At 37.0% G+C, this 14851-nt stretch overlaps 1 protein-coding gene across 1 annotated transcript; it reads right to left on the bottom strand.

Annotated features, from left to right (window-relative positions):
* Positions 1 to 648: 648 nt before the first annotated feature.
* Positions 649 to 5756, bottom strand: LOC139453398 (chorion peroxidase-like). Its single transcript, XM_071235079.1, has 13 exons — positions 5694 to 5756; positions 5407 to 5437; positions 4169 to 4280; positions 3920 to 4053; positions 3541 to 3714; positions 3296 to 3362; positions 2902 to 2996; positions 2658 to 2753; positions 2443 to 2535; positions 1639 to 2302; positions 1342 to 1511; positions 985 to 1090; positions 649 to 709 (listed from the first exon to the last, which is right to left on the bottom strand). Exons 1-13 carry the CDS (start codon positions 5754 to 5756, stop codon positions 649 to 651), a joined length of 1866 nt encoding a protein of 621 aa, XP_071091180.1.
* Positions 5757 to 14851: the final 9095 nt, after the last annotated feature.

The raw sequence follows: 14851 nt of genomic DNA, 5'->3' as shown, positions 1-14851 counted from the left end.
AACAAATACAATCAAATGTTATATATGATATAACACAAGTATAATTGTTCAATATTGTTTCTATTAAACATGATATATGAATCTTCACACATGATCATACATATATTGATAGTTGCTTTAAGCACCACATCAACAATATATTATACAATATCATACAATGACAAAAAATAAAAAAACACCTCCTTTATAGGTCTATGAAATAGTGCAAGTCATATATATAGAATATGTTTTTTCCCTTGACGAATAAATTATACAATGCCATAAACATATACTGCCAATAATATTGCAACTTTATGCTTTGATTAAACGCTTTGACAGTGTAACTGGTGGATTCACTTACTTAATTGGTTACCAATTCGTTTTGTTCTCATATAAAGTGTAGGCATTATAATCAGGTATAATGTTAACTGACATTTCCGTTAATAATTCCAGCATTATTAGGGAAATGCCATACCTAAATGTACTTGGCATTACATATTTAGTATGAAGATAGTTGAACAAAAACGTCAAAAATATCATGTATTCTGTGATTTATGCTTCTTACAAACCATGACGAGTAGTTAGGGCTATATATGTTGGAACACCAAAATGTTATGTTTCAAGTCTTCGGTTTCTTTTGTTGAATCTAAGGGTAGGCTAAGCAACCTCTCATCTCCGCCATTTGGTTAAATCGATTGTTGGAAGATCGTTGCAGGGTATCATAGGATTGCTGTGAAATACAAAAATGCGTCAAAATATTAACATTTCCGTCAGCATACTTCATATGATCTGGTTTGACATATATATCCTATATATCTGAATGAGCTCGAATATGTTACATTCAAAGTGTGTCACGAAGTGTAAAAGGATCCAGGATACAATTCTGATCAATGTTCACTGAATGAAGTACGCCAGATATACCCTGTCGCATATTAATATGAGTTCTGTCTGTCCGAGATAATTAATTACTGACGAACAAAGGAGATGAATGTCTTCATTGCCTACCTTTCTTTTGAGTACACTGTAAAAGGATCTCTTTGGATGGACTTCACTCCTGAATTCCTACAAAGAATCTTTGCAAAGCGCATTCGTCGGATCTCAGACAGTTGTCCTGAAATAGAAAACGCAATAAGTATGTATATGTACAATTACTTCTGGGAACAAACGAGAGTATCTTTTTTCTGTGTCATTGAAACACTAAAACATTTTGACATATTCAAAATTAGAAATGCAATAAAATTCATATTATAATATAACATTCTCATCTTAAAGACATATTAAGTTATCTAATAAGTACATAGTTTGACATCAACTAAATAGTTTAACAAACATACAAGCACACAGAAACAGACTGGACGGTACCTGATGTAAAGCCCTTTCTTGGATGGGATGTTTCGAACCAGAATGAGTCGCCATATTTCAGGTCATGGAACTGTTGACCAATCAGACAAGCGAGGAGAGGGCCCACTGCGCCGCCATGCACATGGTGTTCAGCTACTGCACCGGTGAAGACGTCGATGTCATCAGGGGATCTGAAGCAAGAATACATAAACGTATGGAGATCTTGAGAAATGTCAAATAAGGGTTAAAGTATCTTTATTTCATATTTTTTTTACAATAACTCTGTACACATATAAGAGTAAATTAAATTAGACAAACCTGTATACACTTTTCAAAGCAGCTCCTGCTTTACCAAATACACTGTCATCCAATGAAGTCACTTCCGATAGCTGACATGCCTTACGAAAGCTGTTGTATGATGGCAGGCCATGATCACGACCTCTCTGAATGTTCAAGGACACGATGTCAAAGCCGTTATTGCCCGACGTCTCAAACAAATGCTCAGTCATCCCACTGTTGATGAAGCGGTTAACCTCCTGATGTCTGTCCTTGAGGATAGCCTTCAGCACGGTGTCCAGATCTTTGATAACCTCAGAAGGTCTGAAGAAGAGCTGTTCTATGGGTACATGTCGGTCTCCGAGGGTCAGGAAACGTGGAATGGTGGAGTGGCCGTATCTGAAGGCGGCGGTGGCGAAGACGTTGTAGATGGTTGGGTTTTGAGTAAAGTTGTACCTGAAGCTAAAGCCGGGGGTCAGTCTGTACTTCCTCATGGCCAAGGGCCCAACAATAATGGGCAGCCATTCGCGGTAGGTGACTTGTTGGATGATGGCTGACACGATCTTTCTGGCCTCCTCAAACAAGACATCATCAGGAGTGGTCGATGGCATGACATCAGCAAGTTCTTTGACAAGACGATTGTGTTCTCTGACAAACACGGTGTGTAGCACGGCCAGACCAGGGAACACGTTCACACGGTCGTCACCTGATGATGAAGTTAGTTATAAAGAAGGTGTGACAGTGTTGTGAATTATCATTCAAAATTTACCAAATAGTCATGTGTGAAGTACAATATAAACAGATTCTGAAAATAGTACTACGGATACATTATTAAGTTGTATTTACCAGCTTCAAAACACCATTCGTTGGTATTGCTTGTTCGACAGTTGCCTTGGTTGGATTCTGGCAACAGGTTATCTCCCTTGGTTTTCATGTAGGCTGAAAAGTTGAATGACGACATTAATTTGTATGTACCAATTACTCTCCACGGCATTTGCCAAGTTTTAAAATATTTGTTTGATCATGAATTATAATTTAAAACAAAATATTGCCTGACTTACGTCCATTCCTGAGGTGATTGATCTGATCCTGACTGAGTCCGTACACGTTAGAGGCGTCCACAAAGGACGTCAGTAGGTTCAACTGTTCTCGAGTATCTGGAAGTGACATGGTTTTAAATATGGATGTTATCATACAGTGTTGTTTATGACTTTCGTTACTTAATAAGATGATCATAAACATAATGACAGAACAATCCTACATTGAAATGAGGTAACCTTCACAGCCTTGTATTCATATACTCACTCTTTCCAGGTGCTGGGGCTGATCTTTTGAACTCCATGCAGTTCTTTTGGAAATGTCCTTCATTTACTGGCATGGTTATTGGGAAACAAGGACCGCTGGAACAGTGAAATACCAAAAGAATTAACACGTTTCCTAGTTCCAATCAACCATTGTTATGATAATGGTTATGATATGTTATGATACACAAACACATGCTTATGATGTAGTCGGAATCGTACAGTAGACTTTCATAATCATGTATCCGTTTCATCCTTATTATAAGCATGTATACAATGTCATGTAATTTTAAAGTTTGGTATTTCTGATTCATTTATTTAAAATATCTCGACCAGTTATTTCCATTAACACAAACAGAATGATTAAGTGTGGAAAATATAGAATGTTAATTGCTTACCCAGCTCGTACATCAGAATGCATCTCTCCAGGTGTGTGACCATCGCAACATTTAGATTGAACATCACCTTGAAGGATTATGAGGATTGGTTAAGTTGATACAAAGATTTAGATGCATATCGTAATTATTGATATAAGTTCGAAAAATATGAATCACAAAAACAAATATATCACAGTTTGTCTGATTTCATCATCACACGTCTGGTCACTTTGATGGTCAGAGAGTATTGGCCATTTGGCACGTACCTGCATGAAGAGGAGTTCCGGTGAGATCATGGTCCACAAACTGCCCCCACTGCATCACCATCACCGTGTGGTCGTCAGAAGGACTGTCAACTCCCGGATGGACGGCCACACTGATGGCGCGTGGACTGGGAAGGGGATAACCATCTACGCCTCTCATTCGGGGAACGAACTTGCCTGAAAAGCCAAACTTTTGCTTTTAAAGTTCACTAAAGTATAGTTAGTTGTGATATTGAAAGGGCATAACTAAATGTTCCCATTGCAATACTTACAAGACTTGCTTCCAAACGGTCTGATTTATTAATGAAAATCGCCCTGGTCATAAGCATGAAATAATGATTTTTAAGTTCCAATATCTATGTGAAGAAAATCTGTTCTTTACCATCATCATATGAAGGATCAATAAATCTCTTGAATGGTTGGTTGGTTGACCCCCAGGTTGGCCAGCGAACATTGTTGCAACTTCCGTCTATTGTCCGGTAGCGGGCGTCTTGTCTGCAGTTGATAGAGCGCCGTCTGTAAAAGTGAATGGTGTTATCAAGTCCAATGATAATTGGTGTAGGTATCAACTACATTAAACTCTCAACCACAAACGAAGGTGTCCATAGATGAGAGTTAGTACGAAACTGACCTGATGGTGTGTTTGTCTTGATACTTGGGTGTGCTGATGTCTTCAATGGAAATCTGAGACGTCTCGGCGGCGTCAGCCAGTGTACAAACAACATACTTGTCTTCGTCATCACCTACGTCAAAGTAAAGGCATTAATACACTGCTTACTATCATGGGACAATGTCAGAGTCCTTTAACTTCGAAAGTCTGATCAAAGGTCGCACCATCTGATCTGGATGATGTTCTATATTGTACAATGATGTTTGAGAACAAGTATCAGCAACATATTTGTTTTAAATAATCGGAATTTGTCATCTGTATGTCCCATATGCAATAAATCTTCTGAAACATATAAGTTTAAGTATGATCAGATTTGTCAGTTAAACCAATGGACAAATCATGGATAGTGATGCTGTTAATTTTGAATAATGAGACTTCTTACCATGCAGAAGTCTGAACAAGATGTCCATTCTGTTTTCTCTGTCCAGCGTTTGTCCATCAACTGCTCCTTGGTGGTCACCCCAAGTCGTTGGTGAAGTTTGTGTCGCACCAGCAACATCTAATAGGTAAATAAGTACAGAGTATAGAGAAATAGGGCTGTTACAGATTATGAATGCAATCACAAAAACTTTCATACTTTCCCACCCCATATTTTGTTCTATAAAGTGGCGTTAAACCGGGTCTTTGAATCTGTCTGGAAATATCAACACGAGTCATTTCATGTGCATCTTTCAGGGTATACCCAAACACATATTTATTCATCTTATCTCTCAATCTTAGAATTCAAGAGAACATCATTATCTCCAACAATCCCTTCTTCAAATGTGTACCCCGAAGTGTAACAATGTAACCGGTCTGAACTTACTGTTCGTTGATGACACATCAGTGACATCGTCAAGGAATTTCATGTTCATCTCATGATCCATTCCAACCAGATCTGATTGTATTGCCTTGACTGAAGGAAAGGTAGTTTGTTCAAACAACTGGTATCTCAAAATATAATATCCGTACATTAAAAAATTCAAACTATATTTGGTGATATTGATTTCATCAAAGGCCCATCTCTACACTGAAGGACTAAGCATAATAGTAAGTAAAAAAGTTGGCATCTTTAACACAGATATCTCATTATCTCAGCATATAACATGATGCCAGTTGCGTGAGTAACGCCCAAGCAGATGAAACTGAAATAGTATTATTCAATCCTTCACTATAGCTTGTCAAGATTTGGTTCATAATTATTAAAACACTATACTCACGTTGCTCAATGACGGAATCTATGTGGTTAATCTATAAGGGAATGAGTAAACATAGGTCAAATAATCGGTCTAGGGTAAAACAGATGTGATAATCTCAAACACCGTATGCCACCCGTTACTTTGAACATGATGAGAGAAAGAAGTTTCAGAACAATAAACCCAGAGTAAGAAATTACATGACATTTCTTATATAAACTGATTTTCTACAGACATTCATGACTAGCCAGATAAATACCAATACTGATAATGAGAAGAAAAGATAAAAGAAGAAACAAAACACAACCTACCTCTGTGTCCGCCTCTCCAGCAGCGACCACGGTCAACATACACACAAACAACACAGCTTTCATCGTTTCTGCTTCTGTCCAGTACAAAGTGGGAATGTCTGATACACCAAAGATGGGACCTTGTATTTATACTCATATTCCTGGAATAAATCAACACAGATTACCCTAGAATTCACACTCCCCTGGTGGGTATTATCCGACATATCTACATGGGGGAGCTAAACATCTTGGATTATGCGGAGGCAGGCTGATTATCCCGGTGCAGCGTCACCACCGCCATTGTTCTTGGTGTGGTGTATAAACACCAATAACATTAGTAATCACTCTACTAATGTACTTTGAGAACATATACTCAGTACACCATCTCTCCCGAATTCATTTTTATTCGACGTTAAGTAGTAGTAGTAGTAGTAGTAGTAGTAGTAGTAGTAGTAGTAGTAGTAGTAGTAGTAGTAGTAGTAGTAGTAGAAGTAGTAGTAGTAGTAGTAGTAGTAGTAGTATTGAGATCGATGACATGTATCAACCAAGTCAGCGAGCCTGACCACCCGATCCCGTTAGTCGCCTTTTACAGGCATAGTCGCCTTTTACGGCAAGCATGGGTTGCTGAAGACAAATTCCGTCCCGGAATCTTCACGGGCTAGTAGTAGTAGTAGTAGTAGTAGTAGTAGTAGTAGTAGTAGTAGTAGTAGTAGTAGTAGTAGTAGTAGTAGTAGTAGTAGTAGTAGTAGTAGCAGGAGCAGCAGTAGTTTGTTGTTTATGTAACACTGTTGCAGTAGTGGTATGCAATGTGTGTCGCAAGTGTCACGTGCTCATGTCATCTGCCAAAGTTTCTCATTTCCATACTTGATGAAAAACATACTGACTGTTGCATATATCAACGTTGACAACCAGTACTAACTTTCTAGAATTATAATTCAGATATGTATGTACCACATCAAATGTACAACTTGACATCGTGAATATGAATAAGTGGAAAATTTGCGATTACATGTAAATGTCACTTCCTATTAGCAATATCGATGATTGAAAATTAGTTTAAAACGTTGATCCTATATGTATTATTTCATTACATTGAGGGACTAGAAAATCCTCCAGACACAAAACGTAGTGACCACTTTAATGCATTTGTCTCCCAGTACTTGTCTACAAAGCTTGTCAAGAACAACTCGTGATGAGAAGCGGATTACCAACTGTCGCATTCTTATTATACCACTCTTAGAACAATTACAGTTGATGAGGACACGCCCAGATCAACAACATTCATTGATATAATCCCGGATTTGTGGTAAAAACAAGATTGAAACTTATCACGGATTATCATCAGAGACAGCGGATTACGGGATAATCTGTGTTTGTATATTCGGCAAACATGGCTGTCCAAATATGTAAGAACCATGCCTGATCTATCCGCTCTCATATGCCAAATATTAATACAATCATTGCTTTTTAGAGCAACCTACATGTGCATCTGTATTCCTCTATAGCACTTTCAGTGCTTTTAATGTATCTTTTAACAGTATATAATTATATTCATATACATACAAAAATACGATACAATAATACGAATATTTAAATATCCTGCATACACAGGTGTTAATATTAAATACTTGTTTTTTCTCACTGTAAAACCTTAAGTTAAGAAAATAGACAAATGTTATCTCTGAAGAGTGAGTGAGTGGGGGAGTATCTTTTTACGCCGCTTTTGATAATTTTCCAGCAATATCAAGGCGTCGGACACCAGAAATGAGCTTTACACATTGTATCCATGTAGGGAATCGAGCCCGTGTCTTCGGTGTGACGAGCGATTATTTTAACCACTAGGCTACCCCACCGATCCTCTCTCTGAAAAATTCATAAGGTGGATAATGTTTCAGTTCCTGGATTATCTATATTAATATTGTTGTATATATTGCTTTCTGAGCTGGGAGTAGCGTTCACATATCATCATCACACGGTATTCATCTTCTACACTCCTCTTATTTTTCTTCAAACAGAACTCGCAGTATCTTTCATCATGAGGAATATTATTGTGTCTTCCTATCTGAACACATAATCCAAGAATATTACATCTAAATTTTGCTAAATGCCACTTTATATATTGAGGTATGTTTATTGTTAGGTATGTTTCAGTATTGTGAAGTGAATTATATTGTTTATAATAGTTGCTCTTTGATGAACCTTCCAAGGATAAGTGCCAATTTGTTGGAGAGCCTTGTTTAAATTCGTTTTAAAGATTTCAGCATCTCCCATGTTCTGCTGAATCCAGACTATACCAAATCCTAGGTGAAATACAATATTCCTAATTGAAGTAACCCATGTGTGTCTTCCAGCATTATCAATAGATATACGTATAATGTAAATCTGATATGGTAGTCTAGTATTGTAGAGATGAATTAATATAGTCCAGTATTTTATATCTGTTGTCATGTAAATACATTCTCTGCCAGTCTGCCACACTCTCCAAGAACCATGTTATTAAGAGTAATATTATTAAATCTAGGAAATCGTTTGCCGAATACAGTCTATGTACTTTACATTTACTTGTTATATGAAGTTCCCCAGATTTCAGCACAATAACACAATATTGGAACTATCATGCCGTCAAACGTTTTGAAGTTGTCTTCATGTGATAAATATCCGAATTTCTTTTGATAAATAAAGATGTTGATGAGTGATTTCTTGGCTTGAGCAGAAAGTAAGTTTATTTTCTGCTTCGAAGGCCATCAGCCCATGTACACAGTTGATTCAACAATATCCATAGATAGACAGACAGACAGACAGACAGTTTGATGAATTTCTCAACAATACATATGCCTCGCAATCAAATATGAAATGGAGTTCATCTTCAATGCTATTAGTATTACACATCCTCCAATTTTGGTAAACATTTGTAGCTTCTTTACATCTGATATTACAGCGCAACGGCAGTTCATGCAATCTCAACAAACAGATATATCTTCTTAATTCCCTAACATAGATGTTTGTAACATAATATTCAACAGTCAGCAATGACTTAATATTCTTATAATGTGCAAGTCGTTTCGAATCATTGATACATAGTAGAAAACATAATAACTAAATAATTATAATAGGTTGATGTCTTAAGTAGCTCTCCATCAAAATACCACTTCTCATAATGTCGTAAATAACCACCATTTAGAAAAACAAATATTTTCTGTCCCATGATTTACAACATTTACATAAAATGTCAATCTTCGTTTGCAAACCAATAACACTGTCATAAAAAAAATACATAAATCATCAGCATACAATAATTACAGTAGTTCCAAATAATCTACACCAATGTACATACATGTACCTCTTACATCTGCATTTACCATCATGCATTGAAATTCTGAAATCAAATTAAATTAGACAAACCTGTATACACTTTTCAAAGCAGCTCCTGCTTTACCAAATACACTGTCATCAAATGAAGTCACATGTGCAAGTCCTTTTTAATCATTGATAATACTAAATATGTTTTTGAGCTTTAGTGGCTTTTGAAACAAGAATATTTGAACATACTGTCAACCTAGTAGAAAACATATTACCTACAAAATTATAATAGGTTGATGTCTTTAGTAGCTCTCCATCAAAATACCACTTCTCATAATGTCGTAAATAACCACCATTTAGAAAAAATATATATTTCTGTCTTATCCATATTTATCAGTAAGCCCCATCATTTACAAGTATTCACATCAATAAAGTAAAAACGTCCCCAAATTTTAGATAAATACTTTTGTACAAGACATTGCAAAGTGAAACTGTTATCCGTTGTGCAATAGCCTTTCCTAAATCCTGCCTGGGCCACAGGTATACTGTTAAAGTGATCAGAAAAACTTTTAAGACGCCCATTTAGAGCAGAATAACTTCCCAAAAATATCCATCAAAGATATGCCTCTATAATTATTAACACAGTCAAAGCTTCCTTTTTTATGGAGTGGTACAATAACACTCTCAGCCCATTCGGATGGAAAATTACCCGTTGACAAAATAGTATTAAACATAACTAACAAATATGGAATTAAAACGGTTCTGCAGCATTGGATCATGTCAGCCTTAATACCATCTGGTCCTGCAGCTTTACCCTGCTTCAGATATCTTATGAATATCATCATTAAGAATACATCATCATCAGTACAGAAATCACACAATTGTTCATTATGGTTATTTATAACATAATCTACCTGCTCAATGATGTCCGAGTTCACAAGTATATCAGTATGGTTTAAAATATTCTTAAAATAATCAAACCAATCTTCTTGGCAAATCTTGGTGGAAAGAGGATCACAACTTGTCTTCTTTGTCAATGCGATTATCTTTTTCCAGAATGATTTACTATCTCCACTACTGTCTACAAGTTCACGAACACAAGTCTCTTCGTATTCTTATCTCTTTTTCCTGTATACAGACCTGTAACTATACCTTAATGTTGAATATTTAGAAAGAAACTCCTTATCACCAGTAACTCTAAACTTGTCTAATACAATAAACTTTTTAGTCTTCATATCCTCACAGGCTTTATCGTAGCATTTTTTATCCAGATGTAAGTTTTGATTATCTAGCTCTAGTAAGTAATCAGCATGAAATAGAACCACTATGTACAGCATTGGCCAACGTTTCAACAGCTAAATCAACATTTAAAGACAATAAATGCATAAACTCATCCATGTGAAAGGCAGACAATGACTCAGAAACATTATGTTTCAAGGCATCACATATTTCATTTCTCCATGAATATCTGGGAATATTATTCACATGCATTTCCTTAACATTATTGACCTGTCTATCACATCCATGGAGGGGAAGTAGGAAAGGAAAGTGACCTGATTCACAGCTTGTCCAAAAAATAGTTGAGCATAGTACATAATCAACCAAACTAGCGCCACCTTCCTTAAAACAAGTAAATGATCTCCAGCAAATCGTCCATTTACAATATGGAGAGAAAACGAACAACAAAAGTCTGTCAGATCCCACACCGGGAATCATTACACACATCATCTCTGGTACTGCGGGGCACGTCAAATGCATCCGATACATACTCCATGTCTTATAAACATATAACAAATCTGTTGTTGTCGTCGATAATAAAATCTTTCAAATTACCAGACCCGTGAAGATTCCGGGATAGAATACATGTAGGTCTTCAGCAACCCATGCTTGTCGTAAAAGGTGACTATGCTTGTCGTAAAAGGCGACTAACGGGATTGGGTGGTCAGGCTCGCTGACTTGGTTGATGCATGTCATCGATCCCAATTGCGTGGATCGATGCTCATGATATTAATCACTGGATTGTCTGGTCCAGACACTATTATTTACAGATCGCCGTCATATAGCTGGAATATTGCTGACTGCGGCGTTAAACAACAAACCAATCAACCAACCAATCAAATTACCACACCTTACATTATAGTCACCAGGAAGAATAATTTCGCAATCTGGATGTTCATATAACACAGTAGACAAGCTTTTATCTAAGTACTCTATACCCTTAGGGACTCTATTGTCTGTCATTTCTAAGTACAAATGTATACTGAAAAACAAAAGTTCCTGTGACATTGAATAAGATTTAATGCAAAGTTATGTTTTTTACCAAATCTGAAACAATTTCGGTTTGCTATGGATAAAAGACTCCTGTAAGTGTTCAAATGAATTAATTTGCCATACAGACTTCAGAAAATGCGTGATTTCATTTTAAAAAAACATGAACATGCCAAAATGTTAATTTACAAATCAGTAGCGTGTGTGTCCACCTCTGTCAAGCAACACATCTTCGTCTCATGGAATGGACCAGGCGTCGCACAAAGTCCTGTGGGATATCTGTCCATATCTGCTGGAGAATGTGTCGAAGTTCCTACAGTGTCTGTGGAACACGTCGAATGTTGACGTCGAAGGCGCCGATCCATCTCATCCTACATGTGATCGATTGGTGAGAGATCAGTGGAGCGATCCGGCCAGGGTACATTCACGTTGTTTTGTTGAAGAAAATCCTGAACAAGTCGAGCAATTTGAGGCCGGGCGTTGTCATGTTGAAAGGAAATGCCTGGGCCATGACGACGCAAAAACGGCAGGACAACAGGGCCGATGATCTCGTCGCGGTAGCGCTGTCCATTGAGATGTATCTCTACCACTATCACACAGGTCCTGTGTCTTGCTGTAATCCCACCCCATACCATAACGCTGCCGCCCCCGAACCGATCGTCTTCCATGATACAATGATTGACGTAACGTTCACCTCGATGTCAATACAGTCGAATCCGTCCATCGCTGTGGCTGAGGTGAAAACGAGACTCGTCAGTGAATATAACTTGTCCTCAGTGCATGACTGTCCAGTGTAGAGGCTGTCTGCACCATTGTAGACGTGCTTGAAGGCCAGGGATGCTTCTTTCAGTCACTGTTGCTGGCTGGAATCGATTTCGTAGGTGTGTTGTTCGAATCCAGTTGTCTTGTCGAATATTGGTTACGCGGGGACTGCCACTCCGAGGATGGTCTCTGGCTGCATTCGTCTGTTGCCAACGTTGCCATAAACACCAAATGGTGTTCCTGTGGACGTTTAATTGTCTTGCAACATCACGCTTCAAGCATACCAATGACTTCGGAAAGGCGTTGTTTTTCGTAATGTTGAATAGTTGAGTAATTTTGTTGTTTTTCTGAGTGGTTCCTGTCAGCACGATACTAAACAATGCGTATGGAATCCCATTAACGCACATGTTTTCATACCCATGCTTGGGTAGTGAAATGCATGGGACTTGCATAAAAGTCATCTTTTGCATGGAATGCATGCTTTTCTGTAGCAGTTGCGTTTTTTGTGACTTGATTTTCATGCATGTACTACAATATTGAAAACCAAACTCTACTTGTTTGAAAAATACACTAAACTATTGGTGTCGAAGGAACTTTTGTTGTTGAGTATATTAACAGGATGGATATACACAAAACCAACAAGTAAATTACGTGTGAGATTAAATATACTCTTATCAAGTAACAGAAATACAAAATGTATCATGTCTGTGTAGTCAATAATAACACGGCGCAGACCATGTGATAGTGAAGTGCGAACACACACAGACATGCCCTCTCGGTGCTTTCCTTGATGCAGTGTATCTCTAGAAGATCAAACATACTGTGATCAGTGCAAATAAATTTCAATAAAACTTCATGATTTATTCTATCAAATGCCTTTGAAAAATCAAAGAAGATGCTATAAAATCTACCATTAGTTTTTGAGAGAGATATTTGTGCAAATGCCTGTAATGCGAAAATGTGATCAATAGAAAAATATCCGGATCCAAATCCAGCTTAAGAGCTTAATATTCGTGTATAATATTATTAATGTCACACCAGCATTGTAATGTTTTATCCAGAATATATGTCAGAACTTTGCACAGTGAGTAAATAAGAGATATACCCCTGTAATTAGCTGTAATATAAAACAAGCTACAAACATGAATGTTTGTTGATTCATGCACATGTCTACATGCTCGTTGAGAGGTCAGATGAAGTGAAATGAGATTTAACGTCATATTCACTTCCACAGCTACTCGCACTTTGTAAAGGGTCATGCGATTATTCATTTGACCGCTTACACATATGCTAGCTTTGTCGCGGTACCTCGAGCTCATAGTACACATTATCCTCGACAGTGGATATACATGCATATAGTTCTATTCGTCCTTGATATTTCTTCCTGTATAAGGATAGAGTTCACATGGTCCAAAGCAGTGCTTCCTATACATATATATAGTTCACATTATCACAGAGGGTGCCTCCGTACCATCAATAATGTGAACTATATGTACGCGAAGGACAATGGGGATTATTGTACATATGTAATAAATAAACATATATATATACATATTAGGAAACTCTGCCTGGGACGATGCGAACTATATGGGTATAGGAGGCACCCTCTGTGATAATGTGAATTATACATATACATAGGAAGCACTGCTTTTGGGCAATGTGAACTCCATTGTTATCCATGTACAGTAAGCACTATCAAGGACGAATAGAACTATATGCATGTATAGGAAGCACTGTCGAGGATAATCTGTATTATCATACGCGTATAGGAAACATGATCTGGGACAATATGAAGAATATACATACATACAAACACTTTCTGTGACAATGTAAACTATATACACGATTATCAAGCACTGTCTGCTATGTGAACTATTTGCGTGTGTAGGAAGCACTTGCAGCGAAAATGGGAAGTGTAATACATGTATGGGAAGTACTGTCTGGCACAATGTGAGCTGTACACTTACTGAAAGCACTGCTCGGAACAGTGAGATTGTATGGAGCATGTATTGTTAGAAACAATATGTATCTAGGCCCTGGATACTATGTCATCATACCAAACATTAACACAAATGTGAAAGATATCAATGTGCCAATCAGCCTACCAAACGGTAGATGAATAACACCAAACCAACAAATTAAGAGACCATGAATCACAAATACAAAAGAGAACGTGTTTATTACAAAACAGTTGAAAAATTAACAAATACAATCAAATGTTATATATGATATAACACAAGTATAATTGTTCAATATTGTTTCTATTAAACATGATATATGAATCTTCACACATGATCACACATATATTGATAGTTGCTTTAAGCACCACATCAACAATATATTATACAATATCATACAATGACAAAAAATAAAAAAACACCTCCTTTATAGGTCTATGAAATAGTGCAAGTCATATATATAGAATATGTTTTTTCCCTTGACGAATAAATTATACAATGCCATAAACATATACTGCCAATAATATTGCAACTTTATGCTTTGATTAAACGCTTTGACAGTGTAACTGGTGGATTCACTTACTTAATTGGTTACCAATTCGTTTTGTTCTCATATAAAGTGTAGGCATTATAATCAGGTATAATGTTAACTGACATTTCCGTTAATAATTCCAGCATTATTAGTGAAATGCCATACCTAAATGTACTTGGCATTACATATTTAGTATGAAGATAGTTGAACAAAAACGTCAAAAATATCATGTATTCTGTGATTTATGCTTCTTACAAACCATGACGAGTAGTTAGGGCTATATATGTTGGAACACCAAAATGTTATGTTTCAAGTCTTCGGTTTCTTTTGTTGAATCTAAGGGTAGGCTAAGCAACCTC

Source organism: Haliotis cracherodii, unplaced genomic scaffold (genome assembly GCF_022045235.1).
Source record: "Haliotis cracherodii isolate W230 unplaced genomic scaffold, xgHalCrac1.p SCAF_9, whole genome shotgun sequence".
Lineage (NCBI taxonomy): Eukaryota > Metazoa > Mollusca > Gastropoda > Lepetellida > Haliotidae > Haliotis > Haliotis cracherodii.
Note: the sequence above shows the minus strand (reverse complement) of the source record. Positions and strands in the feature narration are given on the sequence as shown.